A 13,364-nucleotide genomic window follows, 5' to 3' on the forward strand; every position below is an offset into this window, starting at 1 on the left:
CAGTCGCCGGTAGGACCCTCACGTGGACCGTCCCCGGCAGGACCTTCACGTGGCCAGTCACCGGCAGGACCTTCATGTGGCCAGTCACTGGCAGGACCTTCACATGGCTAGTCACCGGCAGGACCTTCATGTGGCCAGTCACCGGCAGGACCTTCACATGGCCAGTCACCGGCAGGACCTTCATGTGGCCAGTCACCGGCAGGACCTTCACATGGCCATTCACCTTCCCCACTTGAGTCGCGGATACCTGCCAGACACTCAACCGTTGATATTGCCGACGCTCGACTGCATATAGTCCCTCTTGGAGACTCGTAAGTATTAAAATTATTATATTTTAACTATCTTAATTATTTAACGTTGTTTATTGTAATTTTATGATAGATTTGAAAATTCAGTAACTGTTGTTCGTGAGATTAATCAAATTGTGAATAACTTTTGGAAAGGAGACTCAATGTCATACTCAAGCACTCCAGCACCCACAAAAGAACTCTGGTGGTGCGAGTTTAAGGTATAGTTAATTTATTTTATATATAAAACAATTACGTTCATGTATAATCTATTGTTTTTTTCATTTCAGCGATTATTTAGTTGGGACCCTTATTTTGAGATGGAAGTTAAAAGAATTTTCAAAAAGAAATGTGGTGATCACATTCGGCATGTATTAAACCATGCCAAAAGTACTGGAAAAAAGCCTCCCTTTATCACGACGGACAATTGGGTTAGGATCTGCAATTTTTGGCAAACTGATGAGTGCAAAGAAAGGAGTTTGCGGAATAAAATAAATCAAGCTTATAATTCTGGAGACTCACGTGCAATATATGCAGGAGGATCTATAAATATCGAGGAGCATTCACGTAGATTGGTAAATTTTCAACTCTACAATTAGATTTTTAATATATTTGTTGTTATTATATTATTTCTAACCGTATTATTTTTAGTCTAGGGATTTGGGAAAAGAGCCCGATTTTATAGACACTTTCGTCCGCACTTTTCAAAAAAAAGACAAGACTTGGAGTGGAGATAGAGCTAGAATAATTAAGGTTTGATTTAATCTTTAATCATAATTTTAACTTAGATTTTATTACTTATCTATTTGCTCTAATTAAGGTTTTAATTTTTCATAGGAGAGATATGATGAGCTATCATTATCTCAAAGAAGTTCAGGTGATGGTGATAATATTGAGGGATCTGAGCCGTCTGTTACTAATAATTTAGATTTATGGTTAGAGGCCAGTGGGGGAGTCAAAGGGGGAAGGATAATAGGTATGAGTTCTATGAGTAGAATCCATAATGTTCCTCGAAGATCTTTATCTTCTTCTACCCGACCCGCAGTAACGGCACAGATTCATAGCTTAACTGAAGAGGTTGACAATTTGAAAGACATAATATCTCAAAGGGATCAGCAAATTTTAGAAATTCAAAAACAAAATTCACAAAGAGATCTAGATATGGTTGAAATGCGTAAACAACAAGCCTTTCTTTTACAACAATTTCAACAATTTAGATCGGGTTCAAGCTATATTCCTCCTGGTATTGGTGATGATGCTAATGACGATGATGATGCCGCCGATGATGTTGATGATGATGCATGAGTGTCTGTAATTAGAATTTTTGACTTCTTTTATTTTATCGCTTTTATAAATTCTTAATTTTTGTATTTTGATTAGTATTCTTATTTTTGTTTCAAACAGGGTTGGTAGGTGAAGATGATGGTGGTATTGATGTAAAAATATGTAAGTCTTTACCTATTTACTTTTGTGTTGGTTTATAAGATTTTCTTTTTCTTTGTTTATCTTTTGATGTAGGTAGAAGAAGGATTTGGACTGAGAAGGATCTCCATAAGATTATCTTCAACTCTATCTTTTTCATGTTCTTGTATGATATTGGAATTTGGATACTATGACATGTTTGTTATAACTTTATTGTAGTGTTTGGTTTAGGGTGTTAGTTGTAGTTGTATATTGTTGTAGTTTGTATTGTTGGATGATGATGTGTTGTATTGTTAGTTTTATGCTCTTAGTTTAGGTTGTATATGGAACAACATGTTTTAATGGTGCATGTGTTTGGGTTTATATTATTGATGTTTGAATTTATTTTGTTGTACACTAATATGTTTGTTGATTTATGATTTATATTTGTGTTATTGTGTTTAGTGGTGAATATGTTGAATCTGTTAATGTGTTTATAGTGCTGGATATGTTGAATCTGTTTGAATCTGTTTAGTGTGTTATATATGTTGAATCTGTTTGAAAAAAATTGTAATAGGAAAAAATATTGAAATTATATAGGGCTGGATATATTTTTTTTATTTTTGGGACAAATTTTGCAACGAATTTAGATTCGTTGGAAATATCGTATTTTATCAGAATACTGCAACGAAAAATATAAATTCGTTGGAAATTTCCAACAAATCCATATTTTCGTTGGAAGTTTCCAACGAATTATAAATTCGTTGGAAGTTTCCAACGAATTCTAAATTCGTTGGAAATTTTCAACGACTATGATTTTTGTTGTAAATTTCCAACGAAAATATGGATTCGTTGGAAGTTTCCAACGAATTTAGAATTCGTTGGAAACTTCCAACGACAATATGGATTCATTGGAAATTTCCAACGAATTTATATTTTGTTGGTGATTTCCAACGAATATGAATTTCATTGGAAATTTCCAACGAATATGAATTTCGTTGGAAATTTCCAACGAAAATATGGATTCGTTGGAAATTTCCAACGAATATAAATTTCGTTGGATATTTCCAACGAAAATATGGATTCGTTGGAAACTTCCAACGAAAATATGGATTCGTTGGAAATTTCCAACGAAATTGTATTATCGTTGGCAATTGCCAACGAATGTACATTTTCGTTGGTAATATTACATTTTGAAACTTTTCCAACAAATAATTATTCGTCGCAAATCTGTTTGCAACGAATACATTTTTTAGTTGCTAATTTGCAACAAATTTAGGGTTCGTTGGAGATTTTTTCTGCTGACATTTCCAACGAATATTTATTTGCGTTGCAGTTTTCCAACGAATTTTGCAACGAATTTTAATTTTGTCGCAAAGTTTCTAACGAATTTTGCAACGAATATGATTTTCGTTGCAAAATTTCCAACGAAATCTTAATTTTTCGTCGCAAAGTTTTGGGACGGTAGATTTCCAACGAATTTTTTTTGTTGCATTTTTCGTCCCAAATCCAATTTCCAACGAATTTTTTTCTAAAATTTGTTACAAATTTTGTCCCTAAGTGACAGTTTTTTTGTAGTGAAAGGGGATTACAAATTTATTTTTGATATTATAATAAATGCAATATCTTAAGCTGCATTAATACTTATAAGAAAATTCAGATATGTGTGTATAAAACTTTGAATATCTATTGAGACCTCTCATTCTATGAGATATGATGAGGACGTTTAAGGTGAACATTGTAGGCTGATATGAAAATATTTACCTAACAAAAACTAAACATCAATATCATGCTATATTTATTATTTCTTATTATCTTCTCTATTTTTTTAATAATACCAGAATAAATAACTATTATTTCTTATGATCATATGACAATGTAAAAAACTAAAGAATTAGGCATCAACATCTTTTTTTGATAAAAAATTAATTATTTTTCGTGAGGATATTTTTTTTAAAAAAAATAGGATTATAACAGCATTCGTAACGCTAATACGTTATAACATCTATCATCTCATCAAAAAATATGGGACCCATTGCCACATACTCATTATAACAATATATCTCTTTCACTCACATCTCTTTTAACATTAATATGTGTCCCACCATCCACTTATTCATCCCTTTTATTAATTTTTTAAATAATATTAAAAATTTTATAATTTAAAAAAGAAAAATATATTAAAAAATTAAGAGAGAGGATGTTCAAAGATGTTCAAACTTTTGAATACCCTTTCTCCTCTCTCTTATGAGTAGGCATTATAATACCCACTCACAATGGAGAGGGGGTGTTAAATGGGTGTTATAACACTCATTTAACACCCCATTGTAGATGCTCTATGTACTTTTTGATTATACTTATTAAAAATTATTAATCCTAAAAATAAAAAAATCAAATTAGATTATGATGATAATTTTCACAAATGCCATCTATCATTATTCATAGATCAATTATATTCTTGCTAAATGGAAACGCCTCTAAAATTAACATTTATATTTTATAATATAAGGATGTTATAAATAAGACGACAAGATCCTCTGGATTCTTTTCTTGGTCCGCTCTTGGATCAAAAAAAAAAAAAAAGATTGGTAGAAGATAATTACCCCCACTATTAATAAGTGGGGACTATTATCCTCCACCAATATATTGAACCCGTCTTTACGGGCAGGATTCCATCCCTTAAAAGTAGAGGGTGTTTATTAGTGATGTCAAATATTAACATCTTTAGAAGTATACGGCATTTATTCGTACCCTTAAAGAGTTTTATTATAAGCGTGAAATTGCATTTTAATCTTTATTCCCGTCTAAATTGAGAAATTAGAGGATAGCTTCCAAGCATATGTATACATATATAGCTACTGAATTTTATAAGATTGCTTGTGCAGATCTTCAAAACCCTAGTTTGTTTTTCATTTCCTTCAACATTTATGTTTTTCAAAACCCTAGTCTGAACTCTCCAAGGTGAAGAAAAACACACAAGAGGGCATAAGAACAAATTGTCTTGAAGAACAAACACATAACAACGACGGGAAAATTAAAATCACATCTTCTTTTTGCAGATTTCAGAGTAGCATTATTTAAGCTCGTCAATCCTGGAGACGATCATCGCTTCAGACCCAACAAACGGAGAAGAAGAGAGACATAGTCGAAGTGGAAAACAGAGCGCATGAAGGGAAGTTTCCAGCCATCCCATGGCGGGTATCTGAAAGAATACTCCAACAGGAAGCTCCTCCTCATCACTGATTTCTTGTGACTGAACATGTCGAAAGAGAACTTGCCATGATACTGTCCAAATCCACTTGCTCCAACTCCTCCAAATGGTAAGGTGTCGATAGCAAACTGGCACAGCACACAGCAGCAAAAGCAGACAGTACTGTTTAAGTGTGCGAAATCATGTAATGAGGTTTCAGAGATATTTATATCTAAAGGACAGAACAACCTGTAACATAGTGTCGTTGAAGGTAAGGCTCCCTGATGAAGTCTCAGAAACAAGTCGGTTTTTCAACTTTTCATCTTGAGTGAACGCGTATATGGCCAAAGGTTTAGGCCTGGTTCTTATGAAATCAATACTATCCTCGATCTTCTTTACCTGCAAATTAAACACGAACAAGTTCGATAAGCCAAGGTCCCGCAAAACTCTGAAGCAATGTATAACATGTAGGAGATAGCCAGTTCCTCACGGTGATGACTGGAAGCAACGGGCCAAATATTTCTTCAGTCATAATCTCAGCATCTAATGGGGGATCCAACAGTATTGTTGGCTCGATAAACCTGCAGAGATAAGTTGATTCTCATGCATGCCATTTATTTGAGAAGCAAACTTTAGAGTAACTTACAGTTTGTCTGAGTCCATGGAACCACCATGGACAATCGTATCTGCGACCGATGGATCTTTGATAAGACTGGCTAATCTCTGAAAATGGTGCTTATTGATGATTTTGGATAAGGTATCAAACTCTGGGTAGAATTTCTTAATTGTTGCTTTCAGCATATCAATCTGCAAGCGAAGTGAAAATTATTGTCACCAAAGCATGCATACTGTTATGGATTGATTTAGTTCAATAGAAATTGTCATACCAAAATTGGTGCAAATTTCTCTTCGACAAGAATATAGTCAACACCTATGCATGCTTGTCCAGAGCAAGCGACCCATTTTCCTCCAATTATCCGTCGAACAGCGATCTATGCGATAACAGGGTGGACAAAAACATAAGAAAAACTAAACCATAACATGAGCTTCAATTCCAAACTTGGAATTTCAAATGATTTGAGCATCTAAATTAAGATTGCTGTATAATTTCAATGCTCCAACAATTAGAACCGGCTGAATATAAAAGGACTTATTCACCAAGTTCATCAACAGGTAGTCAAACTGGGGAAACAAAAAAGCTTACTTCAGGAATTAGTTGCTTGCACGAGAACTGATGGCAGTCGAACACAAATACACTCATGAAAGTTATTTATCGATGATTCTTCCTTTTGAATCATTTAGAATGTCATTTTAGTTGAATCAAAGCGAAAAAAGAGCAAACTATGAGATTATAAGATTATATTCAAAGTAACAAGGCTAAACTTAGTGACAATTTATATTGATGCGGTACCTTTCTATCTCTTGCGTTGGTAAGTGAATCCATGATGGCTGGGCATTTGCCCCCCAGCTCAAGACTAACCGGTGTTAAATGCTTGGCAGCAGCTGCCATTACGATGCGACCGACACGAGGACTCCCTGCATCATACAAACAGAGAGGCGAAAACTTCAGTGTTCACTCTGGAAAAGACAAAGAAAAGAGAAGAAAGGAAAATTGTTGCTAGCTCCTTAAGCAATCCACTTTCCTGTGAAAAATATCTTGTCCCATTTGTGATCCAATAGTTTCTGGCCAGCATCTGGACCACCCGTGATCACCTTCACCAGTTTATCGTCCAGATACTTGGACACGCTGCGTGCTAAAAATTCTGCAGACTCGGGAGCTAATTCCGAAGGCTTAATAATGATGCCGTTTCCAGCTGATATCGCTCCAATCAATGGTTCCAACGATAGACCTGTACCATGAATTTTCATACAAGAAGTTGACTATTAAATCAATACACTTCATTAGAACAAAATAAGAGCACCTATTGGGAAATTCCAAGAAGAGAAAATGAGAACAACGCCGAGAGGCTCCGGCACGATATCTGCGCGCGATGGAAACGCCACCAGAGGCACCGAAACCTGTCGACATCAGATAGCCATGCACCCATCATATTAGAAGTAGAACCTCTCCTCCAATGCACAACGTACAGAGATCAAGACTGGAGGATAACCTTGTTTGGAGTCATCCATTTCCGCAGATTGCCTATTGCGTAATTGACGGACTTGATCAGAAGACCCACCTGAACGCAAGTAATTAACATCACAAAAGAACAAAAAAAAAAAAAAACAAAAAGGTTTCAGTTGACAAGACGCGAGATTTATGTTTAAAAGGAGTAAGTTACATGCCTCGTCTCTGTAGGCTTCCGCCCGGTGTTTGCCGAGGTCTTGCTCCAGGGCCTTAAATATGTCATCTTCTTTGTCGTAGAGGAGCCTGAGCAGCGCTTTGAGCTGCGACAGCCTCCAAGATAAGCTCCTCGTCTTCCCGCTCTCATACGCTTCTCTCACCTCCTTCAACTCCCCTTCCATTTGATCCTCGATCTCCTTTCAATTTCCTCTTGATCAGTTCCCTTTCGATCAAGTGGACTGCTACGGCAACACCAATTGGCATGCCCCTTGTGATTGGATAGTTTTAGACGATCGATGAGTGATGTTGGGGTAGTTGATTGCAATAAATGCCAGCGAAACTATAAAAGGAACACAGTACGCAATAAGTAAGCGGCCAACAACCGCCAACCGACTTCAGCATATAATAAATTATGGTGCATGCCTAAATGCTGCATTGATGGAGCTAGAAAGACGGCAGAACAATAAGTTGAAATAAAAGAAAGAAAAAAAATAATGCATCTGCGAATAAGATAGGACTCCGAAGATTAAGGTCGGACTCATCGGAGTTAAAAAAATTGATTGATACGATAGTTAAAGTTAAGGAGGAGATAAGATTCGGGGTTAATATGGTTATATGGCTCAATCAAGTAATCTAGCAGATCGAACTTTTGGTCAAATCAAAGCTCGAGTCCTCATGACTCAAGAAAATACTGAGCTGAGACATTTTAGTTCAATTCAGAAGCATACGATCACATTATTCAACTAAGCGATCTCGTCAATCAGACCTTTCAACCATCAAATCCGGAGCTCTCCTCGACTTGATCGGACTCCGAGTCCTTAAAGAGGTAGAACCGAGTTCTTAAAGAGACCAAGTTGAGTCCTCAAAGAGACCAAGTCAAATCCTCAAAGAGGTCGAGCTGAGTCCTCAAAGAGGTTGAGCTGAGTCCTTAAAGAGGCCGAGTCAAGTCCCTAAAGAGGCAAAGCTGAGTCCCTAAAGAGGCTGAGCTGAGTCCTCAAGGTGGTCTACATCCTTTAGTCGAGCTGACCGCATCTGAGAGCAAGGTCCAATCGGATGATGGAAGAGACATAGTCGACCTATCATCACAGCACATTAATAGTCCACTAGCTCAACATTCAATTTTGATGTTTTGTGTAACCGTTATCATAGAATCAGAGGAATATTCCCCGTGCTAGTTGTATACCAGAATCTTCTACCCTGCAAAGTGCTGAAATTACGGACCTATTCCAAGAAAGGTGTCAGAGTGTCATAACGATTGGCTCTATTCTAGACAGGATCAAATTCATAAATTTAATCCTATCTAGAATCGGGGAGGATGGTGCGCTAGACAGATGACTTCAATGTTGACCGTGATGAGACTTCTGATGGGAGGGACCTGGTGTTGTGAGCAAACCTGCGTGCCAAGGAGAAGAACTAGAAGCAAGAAACGTCAATCACTGGGCCCAATGTAGACATTTCAATGCACAAGTCAGGCAAACAGTGGATGAAGAATAGTAACGATGAATACTGAACTTTGATAGTGAAGTCTCGCATGCATATGCATGTAAATGAAAACCCCCTTATATAGTGTTACTTTTCCCCTTTTCACAAACTTGATGTATTACTAAAATAGGGCTGACCAATACAACACTTTGACACTTTTCCTATAATAGCTCCACAATTCCAGCACTTTGCAAGGTAGAAGCTTCCGATATACAGCTGTCAAAGGGAATATTCCCCTAATTCTTTGATAACGATTACACAAAACATCAAAAAGGAATGTTGGGATGATAGGTTATTAATGCATTGTGATGATAGGCCGGCTAAATTCCCTTCATCATTCGATCGGATCTTGCTCTCGGAGGGGGTCAACTCGGCTAAAGGATGTAGACTACCTTAAGGGCTCAGCCTCTTTAAGGACTCGACTCAACCTCTTTGGGGACTCAGTTCGACCTCTTTGGAGATTTAGCTCGACTTCTTTGAGGACTCGACTTGGCCTCTTTGAGGACTCGGAGTCTAGTCAAGTTGGAGGAGAGCTCGGGATCCGATTGATCGAAAGGTCTGATTGACTAGATCTCTCGATTGAGCCATGTGACCATGTTCTTTTGAATCGAACTAAAACGGCTCGGCTTAGGAATTCCTCCAACCATGAGGACTCGGGCTTTGATCGGACCAAAGGTCTGATCTGCTGGACTACTTGGATGAGTCATGTAACTATGTTGGCCCCTCCGAGTGTTATCTCTGTTGGATCGTGAAGAATCGATAGAGGGGGGGGGGGTGAATATCGATAACAAAATTTCGAAGCGAGTTAAGCAGCGGAAAAGAATAAGGAAAATAATTGCAAGGCTAACACAAGTTCTTTTTACTTGGTTCGGAGCCTTTGACGACTCCTACTCCAAGGCCCGCACACAAGGGTGCTTTCGATGGGCAATTCACTAATAATTCGGAAAATGATTACAAGAATTGAGTACAGGAATTATTAAAAAAAATACCGACAGAAAGTAAGAACTGAAAAGGAAAGCGCGTTGTCGGAGAGCTTCGTAGCGTCGCAGGAGCACAGGAGAGCGAATTCTTAGTTGTTTTTAGAGCTTCAGCCTTGACCCTCCTTATATAGGAGGTTTGGGGGCGCTTGGAACCTTCAGGGCGCCCCAGTGTGACGTAGCTAACCCAATCAGAAGCCTCCATGTGGCGTTGACGCGAAGGGGATAAAACTTTGCCTCCGGGCGCCCGGGTACCTCCCGGGCGCCTGGACCTCCGGGCGCCTGGGTACCTCCCGAGAGCCCGGACCCAAGTTTTCCAGCAGTCTCCTTCCTGCAAGAAACACGTTAGTTCGAGGCAATTATACCCTGCAAAACAGATTATTAGCACAATTCATAGTTTAACAGAAAAAGAGTATGACTTAGATTCCGTCTTTTCGAGACCAGAATCTAGTCACGATCTCGACTTAGTGTTCTGAATGTTAGGACCAAAAGTAGCTAGAGGGGGGGGGGGGGTGAATAGCTCGTCTCGTTCGCTCGATGCTCGGCGGTGCTTGTTTCTTCAAAGATGTGCAGCGGAAATACAAAGAAACAATCACACAACGCTAACACGGTTGGTTTACTTGGTATCCACCTCACAAGAGGTGACTAATCCAAGGATCCACACCAACACACACACCCTCCACTATGAATAACACTCCTTTATGGTAACTACCAAAGGCGGAGAAGCCCTACAACCCTCTCAATACAAGAAGAAGAAAGGGAAATACAAGATAAGCAAAAGCTTACAAGATATGCAATAAAAACCTTAACCCTAACTTCTTCCTCTTGCAATAGATCCGCCTCTTGACTTGGAGAACTCCCAAGATCCTTCAAGAACTGGTGATCTCGAGCTTGGAGAGAGCTGTGGAGGAGCTGGTGAAGATCTGAGTTGAATCGGTGAAGTTGTGCCGAAGGAATCGCACGCCAACAGCTATAAACGACGCCAACGGTCGAATCCCAATCGATTGGATTGCTCCCAATCGATCGGGGAGGCTTTGGATCGATCCACGGATCGATCCAGAGCGCCTCTGTGCTCTGGAAATCCACCTCGATCCACTTATCGCGCGAAGCAGCAGCGTCCCAATCGATCCACTGATCGATTGGGACCTCTGGATCAATCCACGGATCGATCCAGAGGGGTTCTGTTCGCGGGGACTCACCGGATCGATCGACGGATCGATCCAAATCTTCTGGATCGATCCACTGATCGATCCAGATCTGCTGGATCGATCCACTGATCGATCCAGATCTGCTGGATCGATCCACGGATCGATCCAAACCTGCTGGATCAATCCACGGATCAATCCAAACCTGCTAGATCAATCCACGGATCAATCCAAACCTTGGTTTTTGCCCAAAACCAAGTCCAAAGCCCCCTAAACCAACATCTAGTCAACCATGACTTGTTGGTACATAAGACCTAGCATCCGGTCACCCTTGACCAGCTAGGACTCTCTCATCAAGTGTCTGGTCAATCCCTTTGACCCACTTGGACTTTTCTCTTCTTGCCAAGTATCCGGCCAGTCCCTCTGACCTACTTGGACTTTTCTTTCTCGTGCCAAGTATCCGGTCAATCCCTTTGACCTACTTGGACTCTCACCAAATGTCTGATCAACCTTGACCCATCTGGATTTCTCTTGCCTGGCTTCACTCACCAGGACTTTTCCAATTGCCTAGCTTCACTCACTAGGTCTTTCACCTGGCTTCACTCACCAGGATTTTCCTCCTGCCTAGCTTCACTTCCCAATTGCCTAGCTTCACTCACTAGGTCTTTCACCTGGCTTCACTCACCAGGATTTTCCTCCTGCCTAGCTTCACTCACTAGGACTTCCCATTCAAGTATCCGGTCATCCTTGACCTACTTGACTCTTCTTCAATCAACCTTGCATTGTCAAACATCGAAACCCAAACCAAGACTCAAGCTTGGTCAACCAGGTCAACCTTGACTTGAGGGATGTTGTACCAACACTGAAATGGTTCTAAGTCGGATCGGTGCCTAAGTTCCCTTCCCGGGAACGCGTCCTCGCAGTCACTCAACTCCAGTGACTTACCTTTACTTACCTGCCAGACGTCCGGTCAGCCTTTCGACCCATCTGGATTTCGCGCCAGCTATCCGGTCAGCCCGTCGACCTAGCTGGACTTCGTGCCAAATGTCCGGTCAGCCCGTCGACCCGTTTGGACTTCGTGCCAGCTATCCGGTCGGCCCGTTAACCTAGCTGGGCTTCGTGCCATACATCAGGTCAGCCCGTTGACCTGTCTAGACTTCTCCTGCACACTCGATCAGAGTGTTAGATCAACAACAAAACTAACTTAACCTATTTTGTCATTCATCAAAACCTAGGTTAGACCGTTAGTGCTAACTGCATCAACAATCTCTCCCTTTTTGATGGAATGACAACTTGGTTAAGTTAGTGTAAAATGCAAGTAAAAATAAGCATTAACAGGTTTTTAAGTTAGTTTTTATTTTCAATTTGTTTTAGCTAACTTAACCACCCTAACCCTCCCCCTTTGGCATTCATCAAATATAAACATAGATCAAATCCATAAATATAGAAAAATTGCAAGAACAAAACCATAAGTCAGATTAACTGGGGGGGAGTTTAAATGTCAAAACATAGACAATTAAATTTTATCTTTTAACTTTTGTAAAATAGCTAAGTTTTGAAACATATTTTTCAAACATAAGTTTTACAAAGATAATTTATAAAAGTAAGATTTTCGAAACCAATTTGATAGTAATTTATAAAGCTCATTTTGCAAAATTCAGATTTTCAAAACTAAGTAAAGTCTAATTTTCAAAAATAGGAAAATCTAATTTTGAGAAATTCAATTTCTAAAATAATTTTTCAAAAATACCTTAAAGAGGAATTTTCAAAATCACAGTTTGCAAACTTAAAACATCTTGAAATATTCAGTTTTTTTTCACTTAAAGAATTTTATCTTTTAACCTTTAATTTTCAGGAAAATGAATTTTCAAGGCTGAGTAAAGGTTGTTTTCCAAAAACTAAGTATTTTTCAAAACAAAGTAGAGTTCAACTTTCAAATTAAATTTTCAAAAGCAAGTAAACTCTGATTTTCAAAACCAAGAAAACGAATCCAATTTGCAAAATTGAGTTTGTAAAATCTAGTTTACATAACTTATTTTGTAAAATTTAATTTTCAAGTCCAATTTTTAAAACTAAGTTTTTTTAAAAAAATTTAGGTAGGATTTTCTAAAGAAATTTCAAATAGAAATTTTAAAAAATCTAAGAAATTAAAAAACTTAGGGAAATAATTTTTTAAGTAAATATAAAAAGATGTGAAAATAATTATTGCTCCCCCTGAATTTGAAACTCCTTTAATTTATTACTCTCCCTTAATTTATTAATCCTCCTTATTTTATTACTCCCCCTTAATATAATCCTAAGGTTTGGGTGTGTTAAATTTCAAAGCCCTAACACATTTTTCTACCTAAGTGTTCTAGGGGATTTAATAACACTTATATTATTTACATAATTATCTCTGTATCTTTGGTATAATTATTTATTTGAGTTTAATCAATAATTAATTTTAGATTTAGGTGTTTAACTTCAGTTTAAGGTTAAATAAGATAAGATTTTATTAATTCAATAATGGTTAACCATTATCAATAATTTATTGATTAATTTTTACTTGATTTAATAATTTAATACTTAGTAAAATAATTTAAATTTCGTATTGATTGA

At 38.0% G+C, this 13,364-nt stretch overlaps 2 protein-coding genes across 2 annotated transcripts; one reads left to right on the forward strand and one right to left on the reverse strand.

Moving 5' to 3' along the window:
* Nucleotides 1–248: 248 nt before the first annotated feature.
* LOC122050770 lies at nt 249–1,592 on the forward strand. Its single transcript, XM_042611649.1, has 5 exons — nt 249–311; nt 382–508; nt 578–862; nt 939–1,040; nt 1,125–1,592. The coding sequence occupies exons 2-5, from the start codon at nt 452–454 to the stop codon at nt 1,590–1,592; spliced, it is 912 nt and encodes a 303-aa protein (XP_042467583.1). The 5' UTR covers nt 249–311; nt 382–451.
* A 2,982-nt stretch (nt 1,593–4,574) lies between these two features.
* LOC122052791 (aldehyde dehydrogenase family 3 member F1-like) lies at nt 4,575–7,474 on the reverse strand. The gene is made up of 10 exons (XM_042614496.1): nt 7,165–7,474; nt 6,990–7,058; nt 6,801–6,897; nt 6,522–6,728; nt 6,290–6,414; nt 5,766–5,870; nt 5,525–5,685; nt 5,369–5,459; nt 5,128–5,277; nt 4,575–5,027 (listed from the first exon to the last, which is right to left on the reverse strand). Exons 1-10 carry the CDS (start codon nt 7,342–7,344, stop codon nt 4,791–4,793), a joined length of 1,422 nt encoding a protein of 473 aa, XP_042470430.1. The 5' UTR covers nt 7,345–7,474; the 3' UTR covers nt 4,575–4,790.
* Between the last annotated feature and the right edge of the window lie 5,890 nt (nt 7,475–13,364).

The sequence above is a fragment of the Zingiber officinale genome, chromosome 3A, assembly GCF_018446385.1.
Source record: "Zingiber officinale cultivar Zhangliang chromosome 3A, Zo_v1.1, whole genome shotgun sequence".
NCBI lineage: Eukaryota > Viridiplantae > Streptophyta > Magnoliopsida > Zingiberales > Zingiberaceae > Zingiber > Zingiber officinale.